Below are 14,243 nucleotides of genomic sequence, written 5' to 3'. Positions count from 1 at the left end.
GAGAAAGCCAAGGGCTTCCTCCGCGTCCCTCTCCCGAGGCGTCCGCGCTGCACGGCAGCGAGACCCCGAGAGGGGCTCGGAACCTCAGCGCCCCAGTCAAAGTCAACTTCGTGTGCGTAATCAGCCCCTCGGCCCTGCTCCCCCCCCCCCCTCTGGCTGGCTCCCCGTGGGAGTATTTTTAGCTCTCTTGCCTCTTTTCGCCGCTGCTGTTTGGCTCTGCATGACGTGATGTCAGTGGTCCCCAGATTTCCCCGAGAGCGTGGGGCGCTGCGCTGCGCCGTGCCCGGCTTGGCTACTGGGACCCCGCTCCAGGCCCTCGCCCCCTCCCCTACAGCTCACTCAGGCGAGGGTGACCGCCAGCAAACTACGGGCGACCAGCCGCCGGGCCCTCTTATTATCCCTCCTGAAAACAGGAGAGACCCACAGGGTCCACTTTATCCTCCCCACTCCGCCAACCCCGCGCGGGTTCTCGGTCTCTGGGTACGGATAACGGCGGACCCTACATCTGCCTCAATTTGTTGGGGGCCCTTCGCGCTGGCGGCGCTCGCCGCTGTTTTCTGCTCGCTGCACACAATGCCCGCGCGTCACGGCGGTCCGCGTGTGCACAGCAATAACGCGAGTCGGGGGGCGGGTCGTGCGTGCACCCGGCTCCGGCACTGCGGGTCGCACCGCGCGCGCTGGGCTTGTTTTGCTTCAGAGCCCCGCTTTCCGAAACGCTTACATCATTCAGTTGTTGGGAGGAGGGATGGGGATCTGGGCGTTCCGATAGGACTCCGGCATTTCTCAGGTCCCTGGTTTTTGGAAGAAAGCAGAGATCCTGGCCTTTAAATTATTATGATGGGAGGGCTCAAGTTTTGTTTGTTGGGCAAGTTTGGGGTTTGGGGTTTTTGTTTTTGTTTATTCTATGTCACTACTGCAAAGGGCATCGCTGCCCAGCTCAGGTGCACAACCTCTCCGCCTACATTTCAGCCAGTTCCCCTGTAATCACTTGATCTTAGTTTCCCCGCCTCCTCCTCCTCCCCCTCCCAGCTAGAGACACATGGTTTCCACATGGAGACAAACTTCTTTCCTCTGACTGGACTTGACCTAGCTACGTCGTTCAGCCAACCAGCAGCTGCAGCTTCTTATGACGTCACGCGTTGCTGAGGCCAGAGACAGGGGGTGGGGCTAGGAGGCAAGCCAGAAATCTCTGGGAGCTGTAGTGAGGCCAGCTGGTACAATCCCTTCTTAAAGGGACGTTTTTCTCCCAGAGGATGGCTGTTGATCCTCTATTCGAGTCTCCATTTCGGGTTCTGTAAGACCTTCCCGAAATGCACAGATAGACCCTGGTCACGAGTTCACACGTTCCGTTTTTACTGTTGTTTGCAAAGTACTTACTTGGCAAGAGCTCATTTTCCATTGTCGCTAGAACTGCTTTTCATTGCCTTGTTGAGGTTTCCGTACTAGGAGCACTCACCAAGTTGTGGCCAGAGTGCTAAATTATTCCCAGTAGATATGGTAAGTTTTCTTGGGGTGGGGTGGGGGGAGGTTAAGCCACCCAATTTTGACTGCTCTGTGCAAAGCAAGGATTCCCTAAAATATACAAGTACATTCTCCTAAAGTTACAACTGATGAGAATCCCTAAGAATCTCAAATTAAAGGCCTCTAGAAATATTAATCATGGAGAGTGTGATCACAAATTCAGAAATTATATGTAAATAACTTCTGGCATCATCACCTATAGCCATTTGGGGTCCCGTGGAGGGGTGGCAATTTAGAACTGACTGATAATTAGACAAATATTTACTTCCTGTTTTGAAAAAGGTTAAAACTGAAAGAAAAAGATTCGCAAAGGGTGTTGTATGCATAAAAGCTGTTTGGCAGGCAAGTGGGAACTACCGTAACAGGTGAAGGTCTAGAGAACAGAACTGGGCTTCCCCAGTGTCTGGGGAAGGTGGCTTTGCAGGGATGCGTAAGATAAATGGAGGTAGAAGCCATGGGTTGCTCTCTGGAATGAATTACCTGGGTTTGAGGGTGAAGTACTTTCCTTGGGGCATGAACAGGCCAAGGAGCAGCCTTATCCTTGTAAGGAGGAAGCTGCTGCTGCGTGGTATCATTTGGCCCCACCCTGCCTTCCTGACTTAATCTCTGCTCCTGTCCAGCAGGTCCACCAACAAGCAGACTTCACAGTCCTGCCCTGGTACTTAACTCACAGACTCTTCCCTCTGTCTAGAATGTCCTCATTCTCTTACTCCCCTGGGGGTTAGGAGCATCTTACCCACCCTTCAAGGCCTAGGTCAGTGCCCACCTCCTCTAGGAAGCCTCCCCTGGCTATTCTTAAGTCAGGGTAGTTGAGAGAATGAAAGCTTTACAGTCACTCAGAGCAAGGCCCAAATTCCTCCTTTGCTGCTTACAGGCTGTGTGACATTGGGCACAAGTTACCTAACTAACCTCTCTGAGGTTCCATTTCTTTTTCATAAAATGGGAATAACTATAGTACCAGCCTCACATCATCGTGGAATAACTAAATGAGGCACTCCCTTTACATTTAAAGTGCCTGGACTATAGTAGGTGCTCAATACATAGTCACTTTTCTGAGCTTTTATAATTAGAACCATGCAATTTTGTACTTGCTTACTGTACATTAGCTTCATCCTCACTGGGAGATGATTAGCATCTTAAGGGAAAAGATCATCTACAATACGTAAGTATGTGTTACTGTTGCATATAGCATATCACCAGGCATATAGTAGACAATACATATTCTTTGGTTGGTTCATCATTTACTGGCTATGGCATAGCGATCAGGTTTGAAGACCAGGAGACACATGACAGACTTTCTGAAATATTTCTGAAGATTTGGAGAAGAGTTGGAAATACTAATCTTTTCCAAAGAGGGAGGATGTCTCCCATAATCCATACAGAGTGCTGTTGAGTTATAAAGACCAGAGCCTGTAAAGAGATGGTAGGTCAGGCCTAGAAAACTGAAAATGCATACTGTCATCAGCTGTGACATCAATCAGTTACTGGCTTAGAGAGCAGAGGACTAAGGCAACTTATGCTAAGATTGAGGGCTTTGATGGTAACTACTGTTCAAGTAGGTCACATTTCTGCATGGCAAGCATCTTATGATTCATTTATTCATTCAACAAATATGCATTGAGCACCCACTATGTGCAATTGCTTTTTTTTTCTGAAAACTCTATGGGTTAATTTATGCTGGGGGTGGGGCATCTGTTTTTGGTAGAGCTGTATAAAGAGCATTTTTAAATCAGGCTCCTATTTCTGCGTCCTAAATTATGATCCCCAGATTCTTTTTTTTTTTTTTTCCAGTTTTAAATATGGTCTCTGCCCACTGGTAAGTGCCAGAAGTAGACTTTCAAGGATATTGTAGTGGCTCTTAGAATCCCAGAGCTCCCAGGAACTGGGTACCCTGTGGAGGAGACCCAGGCAAAGGGGGCAGGGCTTTAGGCTCACCTACCTTCCCTCCCAGACCAAAACACTCTCCCGTTGACACATCCAGAAATGAAGATTTTCATCTAAGGATGGTTGAGCAAAAGTCTGCGGGTAAAACTGAAGGAAATGAAGAGGGTACCAGCTTGCAGCAGCAACTAATTGCATTGCATAGTATCAATACTAGCTACCACTTATTGAGCACTGACGATGTACCAAATATGGGGCTAAACATGCATTTTCTCTTCCAATTTTCACAACAACCCCATGACACAATCAATTTTATTACACCCATTTATGGAGTGGCTAATGAATGTAGGAGCAGGGACGCTATCACATGGTTTGTAAGTGGCAGAACTGAGTTTGGAACCTAGGCCTCTGACTCCAGAATAAGTCTGCAGTCTTAACCATATATGCATGTATGAATTTTATAGCTATGGAATGAAGTCCAGTGAAGTGAAATGACTTGCTCAAGGTCACCCAACAACCTGAAACAGAGCTGGTATTTGAAACACCCTGTTGATTGTCCACAGTCTTCCTGTACACACCCTGCTTTGAAAAGGTTGACAAGTGAAGCTGGAGACAGAATAGCCAACCAGAGAGGTTTTTTTGTTTCTTAGAGTTGTTCAATGCTCCTGGCCCTAACTCAAGTTTAGGCTCCTAGGAAACACTACCCCCCTCCTGCTGCCTTTCCCAAGTCTGTCCTCTGGACATATTAGAGGACTTGGGGCTGTTGCTATGGGTACTGGGGCCAACAGCAGGTTCATCAAAAGCTGGGTCTTTTGCCTTTTTTTAAAAAAAAGCCCGGCCCTGCAGAAATGAATTGGCCACAAAGATTTGCATCAGTCATTGTGGCTTGTTCTGTTTTAGATTCCCCCGCCTCTCTACCCCACCCCCTCCTCCCTACCACCACTACTTTCTATAAATACAGTTGGATAAATATTGATTTAAACTGGGTTTCTAGAGGAGAAGCACATGGTTGCCCTGGCCTGGTCTTCACTTAGATACCACCAGTATGGCAGGCCCGACACACCTAACCCCCAACAGCTCTGGCTTCCAAATGACCTGTTTTGGGGAGGTAAGTTGTGGTTTTGTGGCTTTTGAGTTTAAAAAGGGAGAAAGAAAAAGAAGTACAAAAGCAACAACCCAGCAAGAAATGGGAATCTTCTTGTAGAATGAAGAATGGGATTTTCAAGAGGCAGAAAAAGAGGGAGGTTCATTGTCCCCTGGCTCTCTGAACCATTCTCTTCCCTTTCCTATTCTTCCTTCAACTCCATTTTGAGTTTTCTTTTTGAAGGGGGCAGGTGGTAAGACAGAGCATCAGGCCAGAAGGAGCCCCAGAGGTCACAGAGCATCATCTATCATCCTCACTCTACAGATGGAGAGCCCGAGGCCCAGAGAGGGACAGTGGCTTGCTCAAGAGGACACAGCAGAGGCAGAAACATGTCTTTATGGGCTGTGTTCCCTCCTACCTGATGTGAGACTGGGTCCCAGACAGAGGCCCAAACTGGGCTTTTGTTTTACAGGTCAGGTGCTCATAAAGTCAGCAATTCTCAAACCTGGTTTACTGATTCTAGGGTGTGTCGGGTTATTGCAAAGGTCATTCATTGCCACATTCTCAATAGTCTTTCTAAATGAAGCTAATTTGAATTTGCCACTTAGAAAAAAGTATTTTCTTTTACATGGGAGGAAGGGGGGAGTGGGAGGAGTCCGAAGGCGGTGACTGTGGCGGCATGGCTACCGAAGCCTTAAATGCAGAGACGGAATTCAAGTCTTCCCAGAGGGGCCTCCTTCTGGGGATGGAGGGTGGGGCTCTGGGCTTGCACTGCAGAGAGCCTTCAATTCCTCAGGGACTGACACCTCCTCTCTGGCTCTCCTGCTAAACAAAAGGGAAGTAATTGTCTCCGATATCATTGTCTCTCAGTGGCCTGGCTGGAGGTGTTAAAGCTGTCAACAGCTAACTTGATCTCTCTGGCCAAAAATAATGAGGCATTTGCCACCGTCCTCATGAGCTGGAAGTTCCTTCTTTGCTTCCTCATCTTGGCTGGGCCCCTTGCTTATGAAATATTTTGAAAGTTCAGGTGACTCTTGCTTGGAGCAATAAATCTCCATGAAATATATGAAAACAGGATCCCTTTTTTTTAAAAAAAAAAAAAAATTTAGATTAGAGAAGCTCTCTTTAAAAGGCCTTTTGTGGCAAATACTTTTATAAAGTGTAGAATTATATGATGCGCCAGGAATTCTCCCTAATTTGTTCAGTGGCATTATCCACTCATTCATTCATTCAACTGGTATTTAAGGAGCACATGTTGCTTTATGTCAGGCACTGTGCTAGGTCCCAGAGGTACGGTCCCTTTCCTCATAGCATTCTCTGTTCCAATACCAAGTTTTAGAAATTCAATTATCTTAAATTGAATTGGATCTGACTTGGGTTTTGTATCTTTGGTTCTAGACATCATTACAGATAGAACAAAAATTTATCTTGAGCTTCCAAAAGGAATAGTCCCTCTCCACCCCATTCCCCAACTCCCGCCCCTTCACACATCCCCCTCCCCATGTTTAAAAATCCTTTGTGTTTTGTGTTTATCCTTGTAATTTTTACAGATCTGACTTTTTTTTTAAACTGCCTGAGCTTAAAAAAAATACACCAGTATAGTGTAAGCAGCCTTGTAAATAAACACATTCCACTCTCAGTTCTTTACAGAGTGGGGCATTCTGTACTTGGAGGATTGTCCATACCAGTGTTCCTACCAGGCCTGCTCTCTCGTACATGCCCTTGGCCACATACCTCTAATATTCAACTCCAGAGTCTGCTAAGGAAATTTAAACACAGCAAAATTAGAAAGATAAACAGTGTCCTGAGGGATAGAGAGATTGGGAAAATCGAACTAAAGCCAATAAAAAGGGACTTGGTTTACCTAACGTGAGATATTTTACTCTAGCTTTATTGCCATTAGCAAGGATACTTGAATAAAGATGATTTGGAACTATTTTAATATTGTATTAAAATACAGGGCATGCCCAGGGATGCTCTGTTTCTGGCCATGGGTGGCAAGTGGGAGCTTGTGTGGCCTTTGTTTTTACTTAGGCTGGGGCCAAGAACCGCCTTACAGCATCCTGTGTTTTGGGCCCCATCCCTACCATATTTTTGACTCCCAAGATTTCTTTTCTTCTTTCCACTAGTTGTAAAATTTAGCTCAATTCAACAAATAATTTTGAAATTCTGTCAGGAGCCAAGCACTGTGCTTAGTGCTTCCAAAATGCAGTATGTATGGTCTCCAGTTCCAGTTCTATGGTCCAGTGCAAATGATAGACAAATAGAGACCAATAAATAACTCTTTACTGTTTACTGGAAGTCTGATAACCTGTCTCCAAGGGAGCCAATGGCAATTCTCTGTTTTCCAAAGGAATAATGATAATGGCCCCCCTTTTACTGAGTGGTTACTATATGCCAACACAACGCTAAGTGCTTTATATTAAATCCTACAACCGTCCAATAATGGGGTGCTATAATATAATTATTCTCATTTTACAGATGAGGCCTTAGCCTTTGCAAGGGGTCAGACTTTCCCAAGGCCACATTTTAACAAAGAGTAGAGGTGAGACTCAAACCCAGGTTTTTCTTTCTTCTTAGGAAAACTTAGGGCTCTGGGAGAAGCCTCAGAGAAGAAGAGGCAAGAAATGGAATCTAGAATGTTTGAAGACCAGGCTCAAGGTCCCCTTGGGGATGCCGGCCTGAAGTGACTTCCTTTACTTCCTACTCATCCTAGGGCAGAGAGAGGGCAGCCAAAATCTACCAGAGCTCTTTGGGTATTGACACTGAAGCCAGATATGGCCCTTTTTCTGGAGGGTGATGGTCTAGTATGTTGCTACTTAGACATGTAGTAGTACTACCTTGCCCAGCACCTCCTGGGGAACTCACCCAACCAGTAAGGCTCCTGTGGCTCTGCATGTTAGGCTGTTAGGGGTGTGAATCCACACCCTGTCAGGATGTACTAGGTTTCCTGAAGGCACTCAAGCTTGTAGGGCAACTGGTCTGGCCCATGCTGGAGCCAAGGGCTTCTGCCAGAGAAGCCAGAGAAAAGAGAGGCACATGTACACTGCAGAGATGAGCTTTAGGCCCTGGCTGCTACCCTGACAGCGTTGGCCAGCTGGTTCCAGTCTAGCTTAGGTCCAACCTCTTCTTTTCTTCCATCTAGGAAACCAGAGTGACCCTAACTGTAACTGTGTTCATGTCACTTGTTTAAAGCCCTTCAATAGTTTCTTTCCTGTCTCACTTAGAATAAAATCCAAATTCCTCGTATGGCCTTCACCCTTACTGTTTAGAGTGTGATCTGAAGATGGGAGCTTGTCAGAAATGAGACTCCCAGGCCCAACCCAGAACTGCTGATTCCAAATTTGCGTTTTACTGCAATTCCCAGGTGTTTGTGTGATCATTAAAGTTTGAGAAGCTGGCCTGGACAGCCCCTGTGATTTCCCTAATCGTTCCACCCACCTAAAGCTTACCCTCCCACCCTCATTTATCATTTATCCCTTACCCAACTTATCACAATTCACAATGATTTTACTTGCTTATCATCAGTCTGTCAGGCTAGAATACGAACACCTCACACCTCGAGAACAGGGACCATAAGTAGTTCTGTTCATTGTTCTATCTTCAGCAACTAGATTAGTGCCCAAAATAATGGACACTTAAGGAATATTTGTTGAATGAATGATGAGTTCTCTGCCTTTGATCTTCTGACCCAGTGTCTCTCAGTGAGGGAGCTATTGGTGAGACAGTTCTTGTGCAGATTCATCCAGAATACTGCAGGATTTAACCACCCAGGTTCCCATTCACCAAATGCCAGCAGAACCCCCAAGTCATTGTGATACTTGAGACAGACACTCCCACATATTTCCAAAGCTTCCTAGGGGGATGTTATTACCCCTGCTTGAGACCGTTGCCCTAACTAATTTGGTTTGACCTTGTCCAGTTGAACATGCCCTGATGTATGCTGGGGGATCTAAGAGTTAGAAAATCCAGGTTTGAATCCATTCACTACCTATGTGACCTTGGGCAAATCACTTAACCTTTCTGGGCCTCATCTGTGAAACAGGAATCTCAGAGGTATGCTGAAGATTAAGTGAACCAATTGTAGGAGCAGTACCTTGCACATAGTTGGCTCTCATTACATGGCAACTAGTAGGCAAATGGAGGAAAATTATTCTAGGATTTCTGGAGAATTCCAGGAATCTTAGAATCAGAATGCAGGAGAGCTAGTGAGATCACAGAAGTCCTTGGGCAGGCAAGGGTCTGGTGTTTTTATTCTAAATGTGCACCTGAGGGTGAGAACTCAGCCATAAGGCAGAAAAGGGTCAGGTTTGTGATTAAATGTCCAGGGCCTGGCTGGGCTTAAGAGTGAACCTCCACAAGTTTCTGCTGCCTGTAAGGGAGTGGTGATGCCAAGGGGTGGGGGGCAGGGCAACTCTAGGCAGGCTTCTGGCAGGGGATGGAGGGTTACCCAGGGCTGTGGCAAGAATGTGGAGCATCTTCTTAGCAGTAGAGGAAGGCCTCTGGCAAGTTTTTTTTTTAAGGTTTTAAAATTAAGTTGCATCTAACTTTGAAAGAACAGGTCATTGCATCCAAAACCAATAAACACAACAAAAGAATTATAGTATATTCTTGCTTTTGAATATAGATGCAAAAATTCTAAACAAAATATTAACTCATGGTATAAGCAGTGTTTCAAAAGAATAACATAGCATGATTGACCAGGCTATATGCCAAAGATGGCTGAAAGTCACAAAATCTACTGGTATAAATGATTATAACCATAAATTAAAGGAGAATAATATGTGACTACAGCAACAAATGATGAAATTCCATTTGAAAAAAGTATTTGGGAGGCATTCATAATGACGGAAACTATGTACTTCCACACAACAAAGATTGTGGTGGTCTTTTAATTAAAGTGGTGTAGTGTGAAGTTGGGCCTATGGCTCGTGGTAATCACCAGCAGAAGAATTGATTCTGAGGCCAACCTTTCTTTAGGGAATAAAGAACCTTGAACAGAAAACAAAAGTAGGCTTTGGATCTCTTTGGAATGTAACTTGATCTTGATATTTAAAGGTTGGGGCTCTGCAAATTTAAAAGACTAGAAAATTCACTCCATTTTATTTATTTGTATTACTTTTAAAAACATGAATCAGCCAGAAAAAGAATTATGGAAATGGTAAAGGGCACAAGACAAACCATCTGTAGGCCTGAGTCCCTAACTCTTGTATGACAGCTGTGTGGCCCTGGGTAAGTTACCATACCTCTCTGAGCCTCAGTTTTCTGAAGACTGGATTGATCAATAAGCTTAATGATATAAACTTCCAAGAAATAAACCATGAAATATTATTTGGGGGAACATTCACTTGGCGTGGCTCTAGCAAAATCCTCTTGAATACCTTATCTGGAACACCCTCAAGTGGGGTGCTCCAGAGTAAGCAACTCTCTTAGATATGCATATTAATTGAGTCCTGCAATGCAGATTTCTTCTTAGATCTAAGTTAATGCAAAAAAAGAAGGAAAGGGACAGTTGAGAGATTAACAAATACCAAATCCATTATAATCACCAAACTAGGCTGCTGTAATAAGGGCCATTTAATAAAATATAAGATGCCCTTTTCTATAAGGGGGAAGAGATAAGTCAGGATGCAAGTCAAGTGCAGCTGTTTGAGCCTCTGACAGTGGCCTGATCTCACCAGAAAACTGAAGTTAAAAAACAACAAACTTCAAGATTCAGCGATCTCAGATTAATACTGCCTTCCCCTGCTGTTTCCTCCCACCCCCACATCCTTTCTGTCCCTTTCTCCCCAGCTCAGGCACCTAGGTTGCTTGGTGCTTTCTCGCGTAATTGGGATGTCAGCCTACAGCCCTAGCGACTGGAGCTCTGGGAGGCGGCAGCTCCCTCTCGGGTTTAGCATTACGTCATCCCTTCTAGACCCAAATTTATCTCGGCTGCACACAGACCCGCAGCTCTGAGCTGACTTGAGAGCTTACGCATGAAGTTAGGCAAGGCTGACTCACTGGGCAGAGAAAAAGGTTTTCTGCTGCTCTTCATGTTTCTGGACTCTGAGGGAGGAAGGGGGACCTTTGGTTGTTATTTTGGGGTGGGGGATGGTTCTCATTTAGGAGCGCAGGACTCACCCTCCCCTTGATTATTTGAAAACCCCTGTCCTTAGAGATAATTGCAGAAAACGGTGCCCTGCAGGGTAAGCACCTTGCAGTTTCAAAGAAGTTCTCTTAAGCACCAGGTGTCACCAACACAGTGACTTTGGACCTGTAGCTTCACCTCATGGTCCCTTCCCCTTTTTCCATCTCTTCTATCTGCAGAAAAGATATAACAGACCAGCCTCCTCCATTGTTTGTGAATCTACAATAAATCATTTGAAAATCTGTATTGAGTAAACTGTGCAGAGAAGTGCCCCCTAAGTTGAAGAGTTTTGCCTGCTTCCTCCAGAAAGCAGATTGTCCCCATTGGGCTGTGTTTGTTATAGGTCTGGGGGACTCTGGGAGACTTTTTCCATCTTCAGATGAGACTTCCTGAGAGAGCTACTTTAGGGAGCAGACAGCACCGAGACTATTGGCAAGATTCCAGGTTCTTTGATCCAGACTTTGGAAGCCATGCTTTCCCTCAGTTTCCCCATCTGCATTTGTTTGTGCGAGCAAAAGAAGGGCCATGGCTGCCTCTGGGTTCCTCCATGATGGGACTAGTGCTGAGGGGTGGTCTGTGGGTAGCATCACTGTCCCAAGGATAGAGCCCTAAGCTTTGTGCTTGTAGCCAATGTCCAAGCAAAAATTCCGGGAGTCACCCAAAGCAGGGCGAAGGAAGTGACACTTTCAATAGCTATTAGAAAAGTGGATATTTCTAGACATAAAGCAGCCCTTAACACTGTCCACTGCCCACTGCCCACCATCAAGTCTCCTCCTCTTCAACATATATGTAAGTGGCCTTTTGGTGGCTTACCCTACTTTCCATCTCCTCATCTCCTACTTGGCTATGGCTCTAAAAAAACAGTTGGCTAATTCATCTGGAGGTCAACTATGAAAGGTCAGGCACGTGCAACAAGCATCCTCCTTTCTCTTAATAACCTGCTAGGGCTTATCATTTAAGGATTTAAACCCATCTTGAACCCGTGTTTTCAGTTTGTACTTTTTCTTGATTGCATGTCACATAGTTTGCCTCCCACTGGGTAGACTTTTATTTGTCAGAAAACCACTTCTTTTAAGTTCCTGGGGTAGTCCTTAGTAATCTGGGATCTAAAGTATAGAGGGGTTCTACAAGTGGTAGAAACTAACTTTCGACCTAATAATTTCTACCCTCAACTAATAGATGTTCTGAGTGAATAAGTATTTTCTTTTAAATAATTCTATTGTTCCCTTACCCAACATGTCCCTTTTTGAGGGTGGAAAGCCCAGATCTGAAGCGGCTTAGCCAACAGCTGAAAAAGCACAGTCCCCGTTTCAAAGCCATTACAAAAAAATAAATTCTCCTGTGGGTTGTGAACACCTCTCATTTTGGGTCTCCCTGCATCTGATGGAACATCTATTTGGTTCTTAAATGTGGTGCCAAGTGTAATATTTAAAAGGGCTGGCAAAATTTTACAGTTTTTGACCTCACTGGAAATCTTGTTCACTTTCAAAAGGAGTGGGGAGGGGGGGCGGTTAGGGAGAGAGGAAGAGAGAAAGAGGGAGGGAAGGAAAGGGTATTAAAATGCAATATGAAGCCCAAGACATTTTTGAGAGTAAGATTTTCATCCTGAGATGATATTTTCTGCAGTAGCCACTGGAATTCCTCCCCTCACCAAGAGCTTCCTGTTATTTTGGATGTCCACTAGCAGGTTAAAATAATCGGGGTGGGGAAAAGTTATGGATGTTTACACAATTCCCAGTTTGCTCCTAGTGTGTTCAACATTTATTACCCTCTTGCCCTTCCTCTTCTTAGATCCATAGTTCTCAAGAGGGGTGATTTTGTGCCCCAGAAGACATTTGGCAATGCCTAGAGACATTTTTGGTTGTCACACCTGAGGGCTAGTGGTGTGTTACTGGCATCTAGTGGGTAAAGGCCAGGGAAGCTGCTGAACATCCCACAATGCATAAGTTGCCTGCCCCTCTCCCCAGAAGGAATTATTTGCCCCAAAATGTCAATAATGCTGAGGCTAAGAAACTCAGGTCTAGCCTTTGAAGATTTATTAGATTGAGGACTTGGAAAGAGGGTGATGGTGAGGGCAGCATTGACAGCTTTTTAATGTGGTCCCTGCTCTCTTTTGCCACTGCTTTCAGTTCTCTATATAGAACATGAGAGGAAATGATCACCATAGTGTCCATTTATTAAGTGTCATGTACTAAGTGCTGGAATTATTTCATTTAATCTTTATAATAAGGGCTACTGACTATACACTCCTTAAGAGAAACAGGAGTGTATAGTCAGTAGGGCTTATTATTACTGTACACATTGTCTTGTACAGTGCCTAGCACACTCAGGCTGTCAACGTTTGGTTAAATGGAGTAATTATACCCATTTTACACATGAGGAAAATGAGTCTTGAAGAGTCCACACAACTAGTGTAAGTAGCAAAGTCAGGATTTCAATTGAACCCTGTGTGACTTCAGCACCAAGTCATTTTTTCGCAATGAATTATATCCTTCACTTGCAGCACCGGAGAGGTTTCCTAGCCTCTAAAATCACTAGTGAGGGGCTGAAGGAGAAAGGAATTTTAAAGAATAAGATTAAAACAAAACAAAACAAACCACGTGGAAGTTGAGGTGGAAGTTGAAGTGGAAGAAGGGCCTTATAGAGCCCTCTACGGTTCTGATGAAATCATCCCATTTCTAAACAGTGATTTTGGCTTTTGAAGTGTTTCTGTGTGTGCTTTCTGAGCAGCACATTTTGTAGAGGGTGAAACTGAGGCACAGAAGTTACACGAGAAAGAAATAGGAAATAGAGAACTGGAACTTCGGATAAAGAATGCTCCAACTACTGAGCATCTGCCAGGAGTCGCTGAAAATACGGCTTACCGGGAGTAGACTCACAGCTCGCCCAAATCCTTCCCTCAAAGAAGCAAAAGCCCAGATAACTTAAGCTTTCTACCCTGGAGAGAGAAACCAAAGGTGACTACACACCCCAGCGGCCACTGCGGAATTCCGCACGGCGCAGGCGCACTACAGCGGCGTGCGTACTACGACTCCCGGCGTGCAGTGGGGCGGGGAGGCGGAACTACATTTCCCAGGAGGTAAAGGAAGGGGCGGGAGGGGGCGGGCCGCGGCGCTGCACCCGCCCCTCCCCCGTGCTCGCACGGAGAGGTAAACAAACCGCGCGCGGGCTGCCGTCTGCGCAGCCCGGGCAGCTGGAGTAGTGGGGACCACGGGGCTTTGGGGCAGCTGACAGTGCGCTTAGCAGCCGCGGGGTTGGCCCGCTGGCCCGCCGCACATGTCCTGGGGCGGTGCCAGACTATAGCCGCCTGCGGCGCCTCCTGTCGGCCAGGGAAGGGAGTGTGGAGAGGCCCCGGTTGCCACCGCTTACCCATGGAGCGGGTGCGGATGATTAACGTGCAGCGCCTGCTGGAGGCGGCCGAGTTTTTGGAGCGCCGGGACCGAGGTAACGGCTGGGCACCGCCGCCTCCACCACCTCCTGAGCCCGCACACTACTGCTCCGCTGGGGGAGTGCGGTGCGGCGGGTGAGGGGTGCGCGTGTGAGGAGAGGTGCGCGTGTGAGGGGTGATGCGCTTGTGAGGAAGTGCGTGTGAGAAGTGCGCGTGTGAAGGAGGGTGCGCGTGTGAGG

General features: G+C 46.0%; 1 protein-coding gene across 1 annotated transcript in view; it reads left to right on the top strand.

Moving 5' to 3' along the window:
- Positions 1-13,746: 13,746 nt before the first annotated feature.
- MXI1 (MAX interactor 1, dimerization protein) overlaps positions 13,747-14,243 on the top strand; it is a 54,245-nt gene continuing 53,748 nt past the window's right edge. Inside the window, exon 1 of the mRNA XM_006920868.2 lies at positions 13,747-14,060. Within this exon, the coding sequence (XP_006920930.1) occupies positions 13,988-14,060 (73 nt within the window). The 5' untranslated portion in view covers positions 13,747-13,987. The remainder of the gene's footprint in view (positions 14,061-14,243) is intronic.

The sequence above is a fragment of the Pteropus alecto genome, unplaced genomic scaffold (assembly GCF_000325575.1).
Source record: "Pteropus alecto unplaced genomic scaffold, ASM32557v1 scaffold177, whole genome shotgun sequence".
NCBI lineage: Eukaryota > Metazoa > Chordata > Mammalia > Chiroptera > Pteropodidae > Pteropus > Pteropus alecto.
The sequence above is the reverse complement of the archived record's forward strand: the minus strand, read 5'-3'. Positions and strand labels throughout refer to the sequence as shown.